A 17823-nucleotide genomic window follows, 5' to 3' on the forward strand; every position below is an offset into this window, starting at 1 on the left:
TGTAGGTTTGTGTACATTTGTAATAGATATAAACTCTGTTGTTAGCATCCAAGTTAAATTCTACATGCTCTTGTGCACAAAGGTCATATTCTCATCTCTGAACAGTGCTGAGTATATTTCACTGGCTTATAAATAATATATTCAGCTAATGTCCAATTGGTTTTACAATCTGCAGTGCCAGTGAGGATGACATGTACAGTATAGGTCTTTGCTGTGAGCTTCTTCCTCTTGAGTGCTGCCTTATTTTTGAGAGAGAAGTTTTTGATTAAATGTGTGACAGTAAACTGAGAAAATGGACACACTTATTTTTACTCCTTGGCAAAAAGCTGGTGTGACTTGTTTTGATTCATGCTGTATTTTGTTGCTAATGAAAAGGTGAATTAGTCTTACTACCTTAACTCTTGATGCTGAGGATATGGTGGACGGGTAACCAAAATAAAGCCTCAGAGAGGGTATACTGGTGCTTCCACTTGTACTAGGTTTACAGACCATACAAAATATTTGTCTTGTTCTGTGTAAATAGCAAGAGGTACTTTGTGTTTTGAAATGCCTTAAAGGGAAGCTTTGTGACATGACATTACCCTGTATGGAACAACCACGCAGCATAATAGGACTGGAATTTTACTATTTAAAGCATGTTTTGTAAATGCTGTCCCTCTGAGTACTTTCTAAATCCTCTTACCCTTTATGTGACAGCTTTTGATTCTTTTTTTTAAATAAAACAAGTATCTTCTTTTTATCCAGCTATAAGTGGTAAGCAAAAGATTTTTAAAGCCCCCTTTCATATAGGCAGATTCCTATATTTAAGGGTTTATCTCTGTATATTTAAGCTTATTAAACTCTTGTGTAACTATTTTTAAAAAACTGACGTGGCAAGAGTGATGCGTGGTGCAGAGATGGCCTTTGGAATTCTCTGCACCTTGCAAGCACATACTGTTAAGAGATAAGCCTAAAAAACTGCGTTAGCAAAGTAAGATGCATTTATCCTTTTTGACACATGAATAGCAAAGAGTTGGAGCTGAAATTTGGTAAGAAACTATTTATTAATTTATGTTATGCATATTTTCAGTTGTAATAGGGAGAGGCTGAAATGCCATGGGGGGGAAAAGGAGAGGAAAGGCAGAGACATGTATCTGCATTCTTAATTTAACTCTATATCAGATTATATATCTGTGTGTAACCAAAGATATAGAGTTTGCTTTTTACTATTGTTCATTTCTAGGGATGTGACAAAGCTAGGTATTCAGTGCATTTATCTGAATACCAAATAGCTGGTCTTAACGTTTTCTGAATGCGCATCTGTATAGCGGCAGGTGGGTGGTAGAACAGAACCAAATGAGTGATATTAGGTTGGTGGCTGGTGTCTTTAAGGCTAAGTACAGATAGTCAAAAATCCTAAGACTGAATCGATTCAATCTTCACAGGTTAGACTGAATTGCTAAGCAAGTGAACAGATATTTGCTTTTGTTTCTGGAAATGCAGCCACATGCCTGTAGTAGCCCATGCCAGAAGCTGGGATCACTAGAACATGCCACTCTGCTCTGCTGGAGCAAACAGCTTGGGCCAAGGCTAGCCTGTCCATCCAGAAAGGTGGGGTTTGCAGGGGAGGTTCAAAGCATACTGGGATGCTGGGGGACTTTGAGTTGAATTGAATCTGGCGGGGATCTAGGACAGCCAATACATTGATTAAACCTAAATCAGTGAAGTCTGATACTACATCCATCCAGGTTTATCTTACACTGATTCTGGCAATTTTGAAAACAGTTTATGTGCAACGAATTTTGAAACAGTTTCCAATCATTTATACTAGTTTATGTGTAATTTGTGTCCCTAGTATAATAGAATTGCTGAAATTGCCATAAAAATTCTTTGAGTAAGATTCTTGGGTCTGATTCTCTGAGTAAGTCAGAGGTTTGTTACTTTGGATTTTTAAAAACAGGTATTCCAAAATGTTCTTAGGATGATAGTGTATGATACAGTGGGGTTACTGAAGAGGCCAGAAAATATTATAGTGTCAGAGGTGGAGTTCAATAAGGTGTGTAGCATTTTTTGTATCTTGTAGCTTATTTTGTATCTGCTTGCAGGTGACTGTGGAAGAGGTGATGACCACAACTGCATACCTAGACCTCTTTTTGCGTAGCGTTTCAGAGCCAGCTCTGCTCAAGATTTTTCTCCATTTTATCTTGTTGCACCAGCATGAAAATATACACATCCTAGACACACTTACAAGCCGAATCAACACTCCATTTCGGGTAAGCCAATCCAGAGAGTCTTCTCTAGTATGCACAGTGTTGTCTTGCATACAAATCACTCCAGGATATAATGCACGCCTTATTTTTGAAAAGCAGAATGAAGAAAAAATGATTTTTCCAGGGTTAGGGTTGCATAGAATAGGAACAAAGCCTAATCTTTAGCTTGTCCACCCTCCCTTTCCTGCTTAAATGAAGCTGAAATCATGGTTGTTGCTGAAGACTGATCTCCATCGGATCTTTGATTTTGAAAAAAGCTAAACAATCTCTAGGGCTGTGAAATAGGAGGAGACAGACCGAGATCAGACAGCAAAATTTCCTTAAGAAAGGTTAGCTTGATTAGTGGAACATCCAAGTCATTAAAAAGGAAAGATGATTGCTACCACTGGAGCGAGGAGCAATGAGCTATTAAGTCAATTGACTCTCTCAGCTGCCTGAACAGTAATAAAGATGTGGAGCAGGAATCAAAACAAGATACTTAATGCCAGTCAGAAAATCAGCGTCCCCATTTAATACATGCTCCTCAGTTTTGGGGGTCTGATTTTGGGGGGTAAAAATGTATGTTGTATGCAAGAAAATATGGTGTGGTAAAATAAGTTAATAGGAGCTTTGTCCTGTCTCCATCATGAGTCCATTTTAAATTTGAATGTCCTTCCTTGTTTCTATTTAGCTACCATTTTCCTAAGCAATTTGGGAATAAGCAAGATGGCTAGCTCTACAGGTGTGCTGGAGTAATCTCCAGAGGACTATTAGGAACCTGAATTCTGCTAGGATGTCAGTGTTGACTAATTTTCATGCTTCTTCTGGAGTTGTTCCCACTGTGGATAACGCTGTACTGTTAATGCCATAGATATCTCACTTGTAAGATATATAGAAACACTCAATTAGAACAATAGTCTTTTGCCTTAAGAAATTGACCAGACTGCACAAAGTAATAGACATTTTTATATAATCTTAAGATAAGAAGAGACTGACCAATGCCAGAAGCTCTTTTCCAAATTATCTGATTATAAACTGTTGGTACATTCAAAATACTGTTTTAGGAATCGGGTATAAACCATTTCAGCATGTTTGTTAACCAGTGCCTACTTCTTGGTTTATTTTTAAGAAAGGATATTTTGTTTAAATGACTAATTTGCCAATTGCTTTCTCTGAAATATATGTTCAATTTTGCCTACAATTTTGCAGATAACTCCTGTTTAAAATATTCACGTAGTTAGCTATTACCATAGGTCCTGTTTGCCAAAAGGATGATCTGGCAGAGCGAACACCCTTTGCACTTAGCAAGCCTATTCTTCTGACCCTGTCTTTGGTTGCCACTTGTTCCGTGGTGAAACTTGTGTGATGCATGACTGCATGGGTAAAATGCAGAGTAACATATGGGTATAAATAGAGGCAAAGCCAGCAAATCAGTACATGCATTAAATTTGTGTATTAGGGACAGACTTGGACTAGATGGGTTTTGAAATCAGAATGCATGAATATATGGATACGTGCTGCTGTTACTGTATTTCAAAGATGGATTTACTCTCAAAACTCATAAACCTCTTCTGTAGACAAAAAAATGCAAATGTTGTCTCTGCTAATCGTAATTACTGTTCCACAGGCAAAGGAAATGGGTATTGTAAAGAATTCTCCAGCCCTGAGCAACTCAGGATCTCAGCCAAAATGGTTCTGTGATACTAAATGAGTTTTCTGCAGTATAACTTGGCCAAGCGTGAAAGCCAGAATTGCATCCTTCTGTGGGTTTCCCTAGCACAAAAGCTGCATACATTATTATTGCTGAAAAGACATTAATAATTGACAGGATTAAATTTACAAGTGCTTTTGGCCACCTGTCTTTACGTATAAAATGCTATCCTCTTTGTTTCCTGTTTAGCATGTTATGGTTTTTTCCTTTTGTGAAATGCAGAAATAGTCTGGTTCTCTTTCTTCAGATGAATGTTGCAATCTCGTTTTTCTTTACAACTGTGTTACAAGTGCAGGAGCTGTTTCACTATAAATTGCTGTAAGGTTTGATATCTAGTATATGTGCCTTCCCTAAATATTTTGCAGTCATTTTTTAGCCTTTACAGCACAAAGAACAGCTGCAGGTGTCTCACTAAATTGCAACAAGGGGACAAGAAGAGTTCCTCACCTTCTTCCCTCTTTCTTTTCTTTTATGCTGCAAAGCATATTAATCATCTTTATACTTGATGATCAGTCCCCATTCCCATGCAAAGATCTGACTCCCTCCAAAGGCTCCTAAAAATCCTATTCAAGCCCATTTCTGCCTCCAGAAGGACTCTGTTCCCAGTGGGTTATTTACTCTTCTCACCTATTTCCTTATGGATGCTTTCTTCAATGCTAGGCACAAGGTCATGGCTTTTTTCTAGACTCTGCCTTGCCTTCCAGTGTGGGTGATAGATACAGGTGGCAGAGAATGCATCTAGAGGTAAGGATTTCTAGCAGATGGTTATAGATTACTCCAGGCAAAGGTCTGATACCAACTTTTGTCTTTGTTACTGGAAACCCTTTCTGATCCTGTGACTCATGCCTTTCTACCTGCCCTTCCTCAGACCACACACAGTTCTTCATCAGGGAAGTAGACTTGCTGTTTGGGGAATTTTCCTATGCACAGTTTTGAATTGTTTGTTGTTGTGCCTAAACTCTGTTGTTAAGGTGGGGGTTGCTCACAGCTTTTGTCGTCTTTTGTTTCTATTATGGAGTGAAACCCACTGGATGTGATGGGCAAACTCCTGCATCCAGTGCAGGACTAACAAATGACTCTTGAATGAGTAATGAGGAAACTGGGGCAGGGAAATGAACCAAGGCCTTAGCTCCTCAAGTATGTGTTGCACAATTTGTGCATGGCTGTCATTGCTGTTGTCCCCCTCATGCCAAACTGGTTGGTGATGGATTGGAGGTTGGTGTTTGCTAGCTTCCAAACTACCAGAGCCATACATCTCTCAGTGGATACGGGGCACTGAAATCCAGTGTCCTGGCACTATGGCAAGGGGGCCACCTGCAAAGGTCCATGAATGTGCCTCTGGACATCCTTAGATTTTGTCACTGCTGCTTGTCATCCCGAGTTCCAAGCACTAGCCGCTACTACAAGTCTGAGCTCACTTGTAATGCCCAGCAGTGGAGAGGTGATATCTGATACTGGGCCCACAGCTTGCGTGGTAGCATCATGATCCTCAGAGTAGCACCTCACCAGGGCCAGGAGCTTGAGCTGCTGAAACACAGAGTGCCTGTGGATTAGAGTGGCCAGGGCAAGTATTAACTCAGTTCCACAACTCACAATCTCCTGGAAGCCCCTGGGGATCTGATGCCAGCAGGGGCAGTGAGTCAAGGAGGGATTGGAGATCCTGCGCTAGGCCAAGGAGAGAGTGGAAGTTGTGTGTTCAGTGAATGCCGGAAGGTTTGCATGCTGGCCCGCTAGAGGTACAGCGCATGTTAGGGTTGATAGTAAACATTGTTATACGCCTGCTCAGAACTTGTTCTGACTTTAGTACCACATAACACCCTACAGATTTAACACCATTTAAGTATCCCATGTGATACGATCTTAAGAGCATGTGTCCCTAACGTGTTTGGACTCGGAGTACTGAGTATGCAGTAGGAAGAGCTCTATCAGGTCTGTGATAGTGGGTGCTTTTGAATCCATGCTTAGCAAAGCTAATGGGGAATCTGTGCTGAATCTAATGTAAATGTGAATGTGTACAGAAGAGCTACAGATGATTTTTATCATCATCAATAACCAAAAAATGTATCTAAGGCATGCAGGCACTTAGCTTTTCCACTGCACAGTATGCCAGTCATTCAGGACAAAGAATGTGCTGGTTTCTCTTAGTTTGTGAGATAACAGAACTTATTCAGCAAGGATTTTCAGTTGAGAAGGGATCTGGTGGCCGTCTATAAACTTACCAAGGGGGACTAGCAGGGAATGGGAGAAACCCTGTTCCCCTAAGCACTACCAGGAGTAACGAGGAATAATGGCCATAAGTTGACTGAGAGTAGGTTCAGGCTGGACATCAGGAGCACTACTTCACAGTCAGGGCGGCTAGGATCTGGAACCAACTTCCAAGGGAAGTGGTGTTTGCTCCTATCCTGGGAGTCTTCAAAAGGAGGCTAGATAATCACTTAGCCGGGGTCGTTTGACCCCAGCATCCTTTCCTGCCCATGGCAGGGGGTCGGACTTGATGATCTGTTTGGGTCCCTTCTGACCTTACCAGCTATGAAACTGTAAGTTGGGTCAAGTTTGGTGTCAGAAGTAAAAACAAGTTGCTTTACTTAGTGAGTTGGAGAGAGTTTTTCTTGATTGCTGAAACCTAAGTAAATGATTTATTTAGCTTACCTTTCAGGGGAATTTTCCTGAGCTTATCTCTTCCAGTTTTGATACAAATTAATATTAATATCATTGTAATAACTAAACATCTTTTTTTCTTTCAACTTCTCCTAATAATGTGTTCTGTGTGTATTTTATAAAAATACATATTTCGTTTGTGTATTTCAAGGAAACTTAACTCCTGCAGGGGTGCTGGCAGAATGAAATAAGCATGCTTATTGTCTTTTACAAAGCACTAACTTCAGGCTGTGCTTTTCTCCAGTGAAAATGCATTTTAGCACATTGGAAAAGTACAATTGCCAGATCAAATACTGACTCTGTTTATCATTTTTTAGCTCTGTGTGGTATCTTTGGCATTGTTCAGAACACTCATTGGCTTACATTGTGAAGATGTGATGTTACAGCTAGTTTTAAGGTAAGTCCAAATTCCTTTTTCCCCTCTTAATTTTTCAAAGCATATAGTTCAGTCACTCTTTGGATGTGCAGTGAGACAGGAACTCTAAGAAAGAGAATAAATACAAACCACTGCAGACATAAGAAAGTTTAAGATTCTGACACAAATACCGAATTGAGAGAAACGTGATTTACCTCCTATGATACTCATGCACAAGGGAAACTTATACTTTTCACATGTCCTGTTGCTGTGATTTATTTGGATAAAGGTGAACACAGAGAAGCCAGGAGTATATTTATCACCATTAGACACTATGTTGTCTCATTTTAAATGCATAACTTCCCCTCTTGTGTTTTCTTTAGCATATTATTCTTTGAATGCAATATAATATAGGGGTATTCACTCGCCTGCAGCTTCCAAACTTTTTTATTGCTTCCTCACTTTTTATCCCTTTGTCCAGGAATTTCTTGAATTCCTGCACTGTTGTACCAGGGTTAGTGGGACATGTATCTTTTATTATTCAATGTTCTGAATGAGTTTCCTCTTTTTTTTCCGCTTTTCATGTAACATGTTTGTGTTGTCTCAGAACCCAAACTTTAATTAAATTTGTTTTCATTGGTGAACTTTCTCGTTCTTCTTATATTGTTGTTTTAATAAGAGTATCTGGCATGTCTGTCTGTCTGTCTGTCTGATTAGAATTGTATCATATCACATAAAATTGCTGGGAACATAAGAGTTACTTTGGGATCCCATCCAGCCCCTGCCATAAAGCCCCTGCCTTTCAATCCTAGCATAACTCTGTGGAGAATTCAGAATTGTAAGATTACTTTAGGAGGGCAGGTTGCGTTTTGAAAAATCTTTTATTTGTTTAGAGAATCACTTACTAATTTTTTTTATACCTCAAGTTTAAATAATTTAAAATGGCAAAACACCAAGCTAAGAACCTAAATTGAAGTGTATGCTACATGTGTTCTTCTTTCTCCACAATCCATCCCTTCATCCATCCAGACATCTGTAGGTCTGTCCCAAAAATTGCCCTGACCTTTTTGGTTGGTCCCTTTCATAACATGCAGGGTCTCTCAAATTACACTAGGGGGCCCAAAACTTAGCCCGTGGGCCAGATATGGTCCACCAGGCCATTCTATCTGGCTTGCAGGGCCCCTAAAAATTTAGAAAATTAATATTTAACTGCCCCTGGCCGCCTGTCATGTGGCCCTCGATGGCTTGCCAAAACTCTGTAAGTGGCCCTCCGTCTGAAATAATTGCCCACCCCTGAATTACAGGCACATACTGTTCTCTCCTAGTTTGGATTCCCCAACCCTGACTAATACAGAGAGAATCTCAACCAAATTGCCAGTTGTTGGCATATGCCTTTCCTATTCCTTTGCCCCTCCGAGATACCACCCAAGGCAGTGCTCAGGTACAGTCCGTTGTCCAGTCCAGCCCCTCTAATCTGGCCTAACTAGCCCATGTCTCTTGTAAATACCTTTTCAGGCCAGTTCCTTCTCATTCCTGAGCCCTTCACCAGCAAATTTATGGCTTTTAGGAAGGTGATTGGAAATTGGTTTCTGTGTCTTAGTTTAACCAAAGGGGAAGGTGAGAGAGAATTTTCTAAATTATTAATTTCTTCATCATACAGGGACTCTGGTAGTGGGCATGTTATGATAAGTTGTGTTTTGTTTTTTTTAATTTCAGGTACCTGATCCCATGTAATCACATGATGTTGAGTCAAAGATGGGCTGTGAGGGAAAGAGACTGTTACTCTGTATCTGCTGCAAAACTACTGGCTCTGACACCAGTCTGCTGCTCTACTGGGATCACACTGACTCTTGAAAACCAAGCAAAAGATTACATCCTCTGGACAAAGGCTACGCACAGTGCTGGTAAACATTTGGTGTGCATTGTACTGAGGAAGGACAGGTCATGATTTGAGGAATCTGTCTGATTACCTTCTACATTGGTTGAGAGAGTTGATAACAAATTACTATTCAGATTGTATACACTATGTAGTTAGCCTGAAGTGGAAAGGTCTGGCATTTAATCTCTTCCATTTGTCAAGCTCTCCAAAATCTTTATGTTAAGGAATATACAAGTTTGGATGCACATTCACGAAAAATGGGAGGACATACAACTATATGCTTCCACAGGGGCAGCACTGTCTAAAGCAGGGGTCGATAACCTATGGTCTGCAATCTGCATCCAGTCTGTGGAGCTGTTTTTCTCCAGCCAGAGGAGCCAGGTGGGGACTGGGCTTCAGTGGCATTTCAGCAGTAGGGAGAAGCGGTGGTAGTGGCAGCAGCTGGGTGGGAAGCAGTATTCCACCTTGGACTCAAGCTGGGTTGTTTCTGCCCACTGCTTGTAAAATGTTTGGCGGCTGGTTTGAAGGATTGAATGGTAGTCTGATATTGACATAAAGAAATGTGGAGCCTGCACCAAATCTCTTAACATCCTTTTCTTGGTTATCCTGCACCTCTGGATGTTTTGGAGTTGAAGAATCTTCCTGTGCTGTGTAATGCTTGCCTTGCATCACTGTATGACTTCAGGTTTTTTAAAATGTTTTTCCCATCTGGTGTGACTAGACCTATTAATGTTTTGTTTCAGGCTCTTGCACAAGCCCTTCTGAATCCACGTGCATTGTAGAATATGGAAGAGCTGTGGACATCAGTTACCTGCAGTACCTGTGGGAAGCTCAAGCCACCATCCTCCAGTGCATGAAAGACTGCAGGGTTTGGTCTGCCCCATATGATGGGGAAGCCCCTGACCCAGACACCTTTATTCAAACGCTGGCTGAGGAAAACACTAAAAATTTGGAGCAGCCCATGTTCCGACTCCAGCAGAGAAGTTCCAGCAACTGCAGCTCCTCTCAGATGACTCCCATGGGAGAAAAGATGCAATTGGAGCTGGAATGGGATGACAGCTATGACACAGGAATTTCTCCTGGATCTAATGTGAGCTCACCCCAGGCTTATGATGATCTGGGAAGTGGAGAGGCACAGCCACCTGCAGAGCCGCCAAAGCACATTCAAGAGATGAAGAAGAATGCAGTCATGCTCATCAAAGGGTCTTATGTAGAGGAATCTGATTTTCAGGATGATGTCATGATTTACAGACTTTGTGCCCAAAAGGATGCTCAGGATAATGACAGCTCCAAGGAGGAAACTTTAAATACAACCAGAGAGTCAAATAAAACAGTTCAAAGCCTGCCTTCTGATAATGGGCCTCTCACAAAACCACAGTCAGATGGAGACTTGGAGGAACACAATAAGAAAAATTCAAGCTTAACTCATGATGTAACAAAGGAAAAACCAAACCAGGAGACTGCTGAAGTGCACCCAAGGCCAAATTTAGAGCTGAAGCTCTCTTCTCAGGAAGTAGATCATAATTCAGACATAAGGCTGCTAAGTCCAGACAGTGAAGATTTCATTATACAGTATGACAAAATTATTAAAGAACTAAATTCTAATACTACGGGCTTGGAAGAGGAACAGAAGTTGGTGAGCTTTGAACCTTTATCGCCAGCAGAAGAGGAGGAGGACTTTGAGAATTTCTCAGCAGACACTCCCTCTGCAGAAAGCATACCATCTCCATTTGGGGCAAAGGAGGATGCTTCTTCCAAGCATTATTCACGGAGCCAGAATGTTCCATTTACAGGTTGAAAGTTCTCATTTAATTAATTTTTTTTTTTTTTTTTTTTTTTACTATTACAATAGTGTCAAAGAGCTGGCCAAGAACAGGATCATCATTATTATAAGGTGCTGCACAAACATAGAATCAGCAGTAGTTCCTGCCCTGAAAAACTTAGTATGGACAAGACAGACAAGAAGGTTAGAGGAAAGAATAATCAGTGTGATGATAGCAACTGTTAGTTCCACATTTTTCCCCAGTTTCCTTTAATTATTTAAATCCTCTTGATGGTGTTATTGCACAAATGTCAGTCATTGCATTCTTGGGGACCACCCTACTTTTATGAAGGGAGAGAATAACCAAATAATTTCTCTAATGCAGTGATTGCGCCTTCCATTTCTGCAGTTGCTTCTACAACAGCGTAGAGAACATAAAAAGAAAACAGCAGAAATTCTTTTGCCACTTACCTGCTAATTCACTTTTGAGCACCAGGTGGCAGCACTGTTGTCATTTCTGCATGTGCCTTTGCAAATCCCCCCTGGCATCCTTCTTTTCAAATGCCTATGCCACCATCCCTGTTGCACTGTTTCCCACATACCAAGCACATTGTGAACTATGACCACGGAATCAAGTCTCTTTCATTTGGGAGGGTACCTTTTTAATGTTTGTACAGAACCTAGCACGTTAGGGTCCTGGAGTGGATTAGGGTTCTAAAGTACTATGTCCCTACACAGAATAGTAATAAGAAGTGTTGGCCTACTTGTCTGGAACAAAGCCTCTGAGGGTGACATGAGTTTTGGCAAAAGGGGATCCATTAACGTTTCAGTCATTTAGTCAAATGTAGGCTCTTCTGGCAGGGCAGCATGCCTGGTATCGTTTGAGAAGGACAACTTGTTTTTCAAATGGATTTGCTAATATTGCTCCCTGTACCAAAAGCCTTTCTCACGTTCCCAGTCACATTCAGCGCCTTTATTTCCTATGTCTCACTGTTGAATGAAGCTCAGATACTTTGGTTCATCTCCCTTCTCTTGTTTCCCTTTTGCTCCTGTCAAACAAGAGTGGGATACTAGGACTAACATTCCTCCGAAAGGTTCTTGCGGTATGTCTACACATACACAATGCCTTGCAGAGATACCTAAGCTAGCTCTCAACCAGCTACTTCAGGTACCTCAGCAACAAGGCCACTATAGCATGGTGCACTTCTATTACTAATTGGCCCTGCTGAGAAGGAGGGTCCGTTAGCTCAGATGGAGTACTTGTGAAAATGGCAATGCTGCTTCTGAGGCCTGAATTAGCACAGGTTTCTCTGTACCGCACTGAACTGTACCATGCAGACATACTTTGTCTCCTCACTCTATTTCAAACGATCTTTTAACTGGTGGTGTGTGGGGAAAACGTTTGATAAATTGCCTTTTGAAATGGAGATGATGTTGTCATTCAGACACACTGACATTTCTCTCTTCTATAGGTTACTGCATAGAAATAAATTGTTCTTATAATTTGGGATCTGGTGTCATGTGGCGGTCTGAGGGGTCAGATTTGTGTCAACGTAGTATTGTTGGGCACTGTCATAGGATGGAGTTTTATTTCGTAGGGTCACATATCTACCAAGGGTCTCCTACCCCCAGTAAATTCTACCAGCGCACAGATGTTTTGTTCCATATTTTGTACCTCAGCAAAAAAATTGGTATTGGATGTGACCATTTGTTAGAAAATAGTTATTGCTTTAGTATTTATGTGTAGCATAAGAGCATTAAAACACAGTGCTTCTCTACTCACCCCCATACTATAAATCAGCACATTGGTAATGAGGGGGTATACTGTCAAATATCTGTGTATGTCACTATTTTGTTATTATGTCCATGACTCTTCATTGGAACATGCATAAAACCTATTTTGATTGTAATTGGCTTGTGCTCTGCCATTTATTGACTTGTTAAACTCTGCCAAACATCTGTGGTTGTTGTTTTATTATGGTTCTTGAATGGTATGGAGTTACTGTTTTTTCAGTTCCATCTGAGATTGAGAGTGGTTTGTGCATATTCTGGTGAAGTCTCCTGTAGTGATGCTGAGCTTTTTATGCAAATTACTGGCTTTAGCTGTAGATGCTCCGGACATAGCTAAGCCTTGATCTGTCTCCCCACCTTCTCCTAGAACCCTTTGCACAACTGTCCTCGGTTCATCACAGGTCCCACTGCACCTGGAGCATGTCACTCTGCATGGGGGCAGGAAGAAGGGGCAGCCATTGGTGGGAATGGGCTTTTTCTATATCCTAGCCAAATGTTCCTAGATGGCTCCATGGGTGGGAGTGCTAGTGTTGATGTGATTCCAGGTGGCCACTGTTAGGTCAACTGGTGTATTATGTAGACCTGCATTTTGACAGCTGTCATGCGAGTTACAGCTGGTATTTTATAAGCCAGCACAATAGCCCTACGGTAGCCATGGCATCTTTGTTGTCCTCAGTGAAAGAGCACTGAGGTTAGCAATGATGGGATGTGGTTCGGGGTATATGCCTCCTTACACCTTACTTTGAACTCACAAGTTTTTAAATGGACTGGGCTCCAGTCCTCAGCCATGCCTTGCTGGGAAGAGCTGTAAAGTAATCATTTGTGGCTTGGTTCGTTATTTTGGCATCAGCTAGAGATCGCTTTTGCCTCCAGCATAGTTTTAAAGCTGTTCTCAAGAATGCTATAATCTTAAGCACAGCCAGTGAAGACTTTGAAGGGTGTTGTTTATTGGCAGGTGCTTATAGAAATGCCATGAGATTTGGGCCACATTCTTTACCTTGGGAATGCCCCCAGCATGCTTCTGATGCCAAGGGCCAAGACAGGGGTAGCAGAGCAGTCAGCTATGCTGGCTCTGTGCCACCTGGGATTCTTCCACATCAGAGGGATGCCCCTGGGGGACAGCTGCTGGTTTCTTGTACTTTTACCCTGTGGGAGGGGCATAGCAGGACTGGAATTGCACTCAGTTTGAGCCTCACATTTTTTTGTCATCAGGTGACCCTTACAGACTGCCTCAAGCGACACATCTGCTCAGTCATCTGGCAGCACGTACTAAAATCCATTGCCATTTGCTTAAACTTGGGTTTGTACTGGCAAAGACTTCTTAAGCCTCACACCAAGGGGTTTATGTACTTTCACCATAAATAGTTTTCTATTTCAGCTGCTGTACTGGAAAATGAGTACACAAACCAACCCAGTTATTTATTGGCAATGCATATATATAAAGCCTACATCTACCAACAATTTTGCTGATAAATCTATTTTTATGGCTTCTGCACTTTGTGTGAATTTTTGCAGCGTAAGAAATGTCTTTCTTGTGAGATGGACTTGTGCAGGGTTTTGGTTTTTATGTTTAAAGTAGCATTTTCATAATCCCTCGAAAACACCACAAAGTATTATGAGATGAGAAACCTCAGCATAATTTACCCTGTCCCTTCTTTTGCAGAATTAAATGAGAACAGTAATAAGAAGCCAGACCCTGCTTTCACTGCAGTCACTGGCAGGGCTCCAGTTAACTTCAGTGGAATAGGACTATAGAATATAATTCACAGGACTAAGTCTTTATTGGCACACTCAAGGTAGAATGGTTGTGTGGGCTTAATATACTCTTCATGTCAGCTGATTGGCTAGCCAGCCAAAGTGCCCTTGCTCATGATAGGGTTAACAGGAGAAAAAGCTATGTCCTTTGTCTGTACAGACCCAGCTTTCCTCCTGCTGACTTATAAATGGCATGTAAAAAGTCTGTCTTGGTCAGATATGGAGATCAACACCCCTTTTCAAATGTTTGTTCCTTTGATCTTAGGATGTGTTCTCTCTGTGTTAAGAATATAACATTGGTTCCTTTTTCTTTTCTTGCAGGACCATTTATCAGTGTAGTGCTGTCAAAACTGGAGAATATGCTGGAGAATTCATTACATGTGAACTTGCTGCTCATCGGGATTATTACTCAGCTGGCCAGTTACCCTCAACCTCTCCTTCGTTCCTTTCTACTCAACACTAATATGGTGTTTCAGCCTAGTGTACGATCACTGTATCAGGTACTTCATCAGTGCCTTACTGCTACCCACTGACAATCTAGGCCAGGGGTGCTCAGCGGCCCACAGGGTTCCCTATGGGTTGGGAAATTTAGTGGTGGGAGAGTGGTAGCCATTAACACTGCCACCTTCTCCCACAGCTAGATTGCAAGCCCTGGAGTAGATCAGAGCCAGGCCATGCCTTACCTCCCTCATCCCTCTGTTGGTTTGGGTTAGGTTTGGGCTGGGCCACAGCCTCTACCTCTTGTGGGACCAGGCCAGATCCCATTCCCCTCCCCACCCCCAGCCTGGGTTGGAGCCAGGCTGCCCCACACACCTTCTTGGCATGGCCAGGTGAGGGGTGCTGGATTGGGACCATCAGCTGGATTTGGCCTGCAGACAGATCAGGCACTACTCATCTGGCCTGCCAGTCAAAAGGGTTGAGCACCACTGATCTAAGTAGTACTTCTGATGTCTTCTTTACTTATTCTTTCAGTGTATTTGCTTTCCTGCCTGTTTGAGAGCTTCTCACTTGTGTTTGATTTTATTGTATCTGTGAAAAGCTAAGAATTTAAATATAGTCTCCAGGTCAGCACTGTAACTTTTTTCTAGGGTATCTTTGAGAGAGTCTGAGAATAGTAGTATTAAAGATGTATTACTGTTGTTTTGACAGGTGCTGGCATCTGTGAAAAACAAAATTGAACGTTTTGCTTCCAGTGAGAGAGACTTTCCAGGTCTTCTCATGCAGGCCCAGCAGTACTTGCTTTTCCGAGTGGACATGTCTGATATGGCTGTAGAGTCACTGACCAAAGGTAAATGCCACCCATCCTCTCTGATTCAAAGCAGTGTGGGTCTGTAGCATTTCTCACCATAAACTAAAAACAGAGAGAGTGCATTATACATATTGTTAGCCAATCTGCCAATCTATTTCTGTGTTTGCTTCCAAGTGACAGTCCTCAATAAGGTCAGTATGCAGATCTCCTTTGGAAATTCTTAGTGTTTTGTGTGTTTAGCTGTGAAAACTTCCATCTGAAAGTGGTGATTAACTTTTACGTGTCTTGCTGCCAAACTGATAGTAAACTGATTTTTCCAGGTTTATGTAGGGGGTTGCGTATTTTTATAGCCTGACTTCTATACGCTGGCTTTATTTTGGTAATTTTTGCAGAGCTTCGTTATAGAAATGAACTCACTGTGGAATTCTGTTGTGTAAGACCTTATAGTATGGATTTGGTTTATTGTGGAGAGAGTTAAAAATCTTTGGCTCATTTTTATATGTGTAATTTTTAAGTGTAAAGTTTAAACTAAAAATACAGGAGTACTAACTGAGGCACATGATGGGTGTAGTGGTGGGTTGAACAGGTGCCACCCTACAAAACCAGTTTTTCTGCTCCAGTTGACTTCTGTAGCATCACATGCTTCTTAAGCATAGAATCTGCCACAGCTGCTTAAGTAATTATCAATATGGCCTGTATAATTGAAAAGGCAATAAATGAATGAATAAATAAATGTGGAATCCTGCTTTCTAAATGATATGTTTCCTGAAGTAGGTGGACAAATGAAGAGGTTGGGCCCCCACTCTAAAGGAAGAGTTCACCGCTTGAAATGCTAAGTTTCAGAATTGCTGCTGAGTAGTCAGTGCTGGGCACAAGCTTCCGTTAAAAACTGGCTTCCACGTATGGTGGGAATGTATAAGATCTGATGGGAATAGTAACCATAGTGATTAAGTAGCTGGCAGTAGAACAGGGTTCAAAAGAGCCTCTACTTATTGATCATTTTGAATCGGTAATGAGCATCCCACTGTTATTACACCTGACTTTTTGTCTTGTTTGGCTTTTCACTGGTGAGTGGAAAGCAAAGGGAACCTTTTTTTTTAAATGTCATCTTAATTTTTTTTTTTTCTGAGACTCTTAATAATAATTTTCCTCATTTCTGATCAGCATGATGTCTACTTCTAACAACTGCAGTAAATGGAGTCTGCAAAATCATAGCTACTCTTTGAAGCTCTGGGGTGTCGAAGGTGTGTGCTGCACATGCTATGTTTATCATAGAGATAAATAGGGTTTAGGAACCAGGTCCCAAAACCAGGAAGCAGAGAGCCTTGCTATTAGAGAGCGATGTGGCTGGTATGTGGGATGCAGGATTAGAATCCAATATTTAATGCTGGGTTTTTTTTCCAAGTACTGTCAATAAGACCTTTTGTACAGTACGTTTCAAACAGAACTTAATCTATCTAAGAAATCTTGTCAGTATCAGGCTTCAAAGCTTTCAGTGGTAGTTTTTCATCACGAGTGAAACTGTTTCATAAAACAGTCACTGCTTTTTGGCATTTATTTATATTTCCTGTTTTACATCCATTTTCTTTTGTGGGCTTTGATGTTTGCCATGTCCCTTCATTTTGGTCATTATTCAGGAACCTGAAGCAGAGGCTGCTCAGTCACCTTGCCTGTACATCTTCTCCTGCCTTGTGGCAGCGCCTGTAAAGAATGAGGCTCTTGACAAATGCTTAGAGACTAAATAAATGTCTGGATAACTGCAATTTTGGCTCTCGACCAGACTAGTGATGCCAGCAATCAAACTGTAATTCTCAGGGCAAGTTGTCTCTCTAGTCCATCAACACACAACATCAGTATATTGATTAAGAAATGCAAGGTAGAAACAGCTACAGTAATGGCAGATAAAGTATAAGGTTTGGTATGTGTGAGTTTCTCACAGGGGTCTAAAACAAAAATGCAGTGTTATGTAACCAACACTTTTCCTAGACTCCCTTCCCAAGCTGAAATGTGAAAATGATGTATAACTGCAAACAGCAAAGCATCTCTCTTGGTTGTCCCTGCATTCTCAAATATAACTGACCTTGAAAAATTGTACTTGATCCCTTGAGAACAAATGCAAAATATAAGTTTTCAGGAGGAGGGATACATTGGACACCAGTAATGTTGGGACAGGGAGCAGTCAGTTTTTAAATTGGAGCTGCTTATATAGAGACATACGCAGGGATCCTGTTTTTTCTCTGTTTAAAAATCAGAACTTTGATAAAAATCTCAAATTCTCTGATTAAAATTCCAAAATCCATATTTTTCTGCACTTAAAATGAAACGCCTCTATAGATAGATAAATGAAACACGTTTTATTGATATTTACAATTTTAAAACAATTTGGAAGCCCACTAGTGCCTCAATCACTATAATAAAATAAATTTGAAATACCT

The 17823-nt window shown here is 41.1% G+C and overlaps 1 protein-coding gene across 1 annotated transcript in view; it reads left to right on the forward strand.

Annotated features, from left to right (window-relative positions):
• FAM160A1 (family with sequence similarity 160 member A1) overlaps positions 1 to 17823 on the forward strand; it is a 62997-nt gene that overhangs the window by 33749 nt on the left and 11425 nt on the right. Inside the window, exons 5-10 of the mRNA XM_019534475.1 lie at positions 2085 to 2252; positions 6915 to 6994; positions 8669 to 8856; positions 9575 to 10624; positions 14461 to 14639; positions 15289 to 15427. Of these exons, the coding sequence (XP_019390020.1) occupies positions 2085 to 2252; positions 6915 to 6994; positions 8669 to 8856; positions 9575 to 10624; positions 14461 to 14639; positions 15289 to 15427 (1804 nt within the window). The remainder of the gene's footprint in view (positions 1 to 2084; positions 2253 to 6914; positions 6995 to 8668; positions 8857 to 9574; positions 10625 to 14460; positions 14640 to 15288; positions 15428 to 17823) is intronic.

The sequence above is a fragment of the Crocodylus porosus genome, unplaced genomic scaffold (genome assembly GCF_001723895.1).
Source record: "Crocodylus porosus isolate Cpor-Errol unplaced genomic scaffold, CroPor_comp1, whole genome shotgun sequence".
NCBI lineage: Eukaryota > Metazoa > Chordata > Crocodylia > Crocodylidae > Crocodylus > Crocodylus porosus.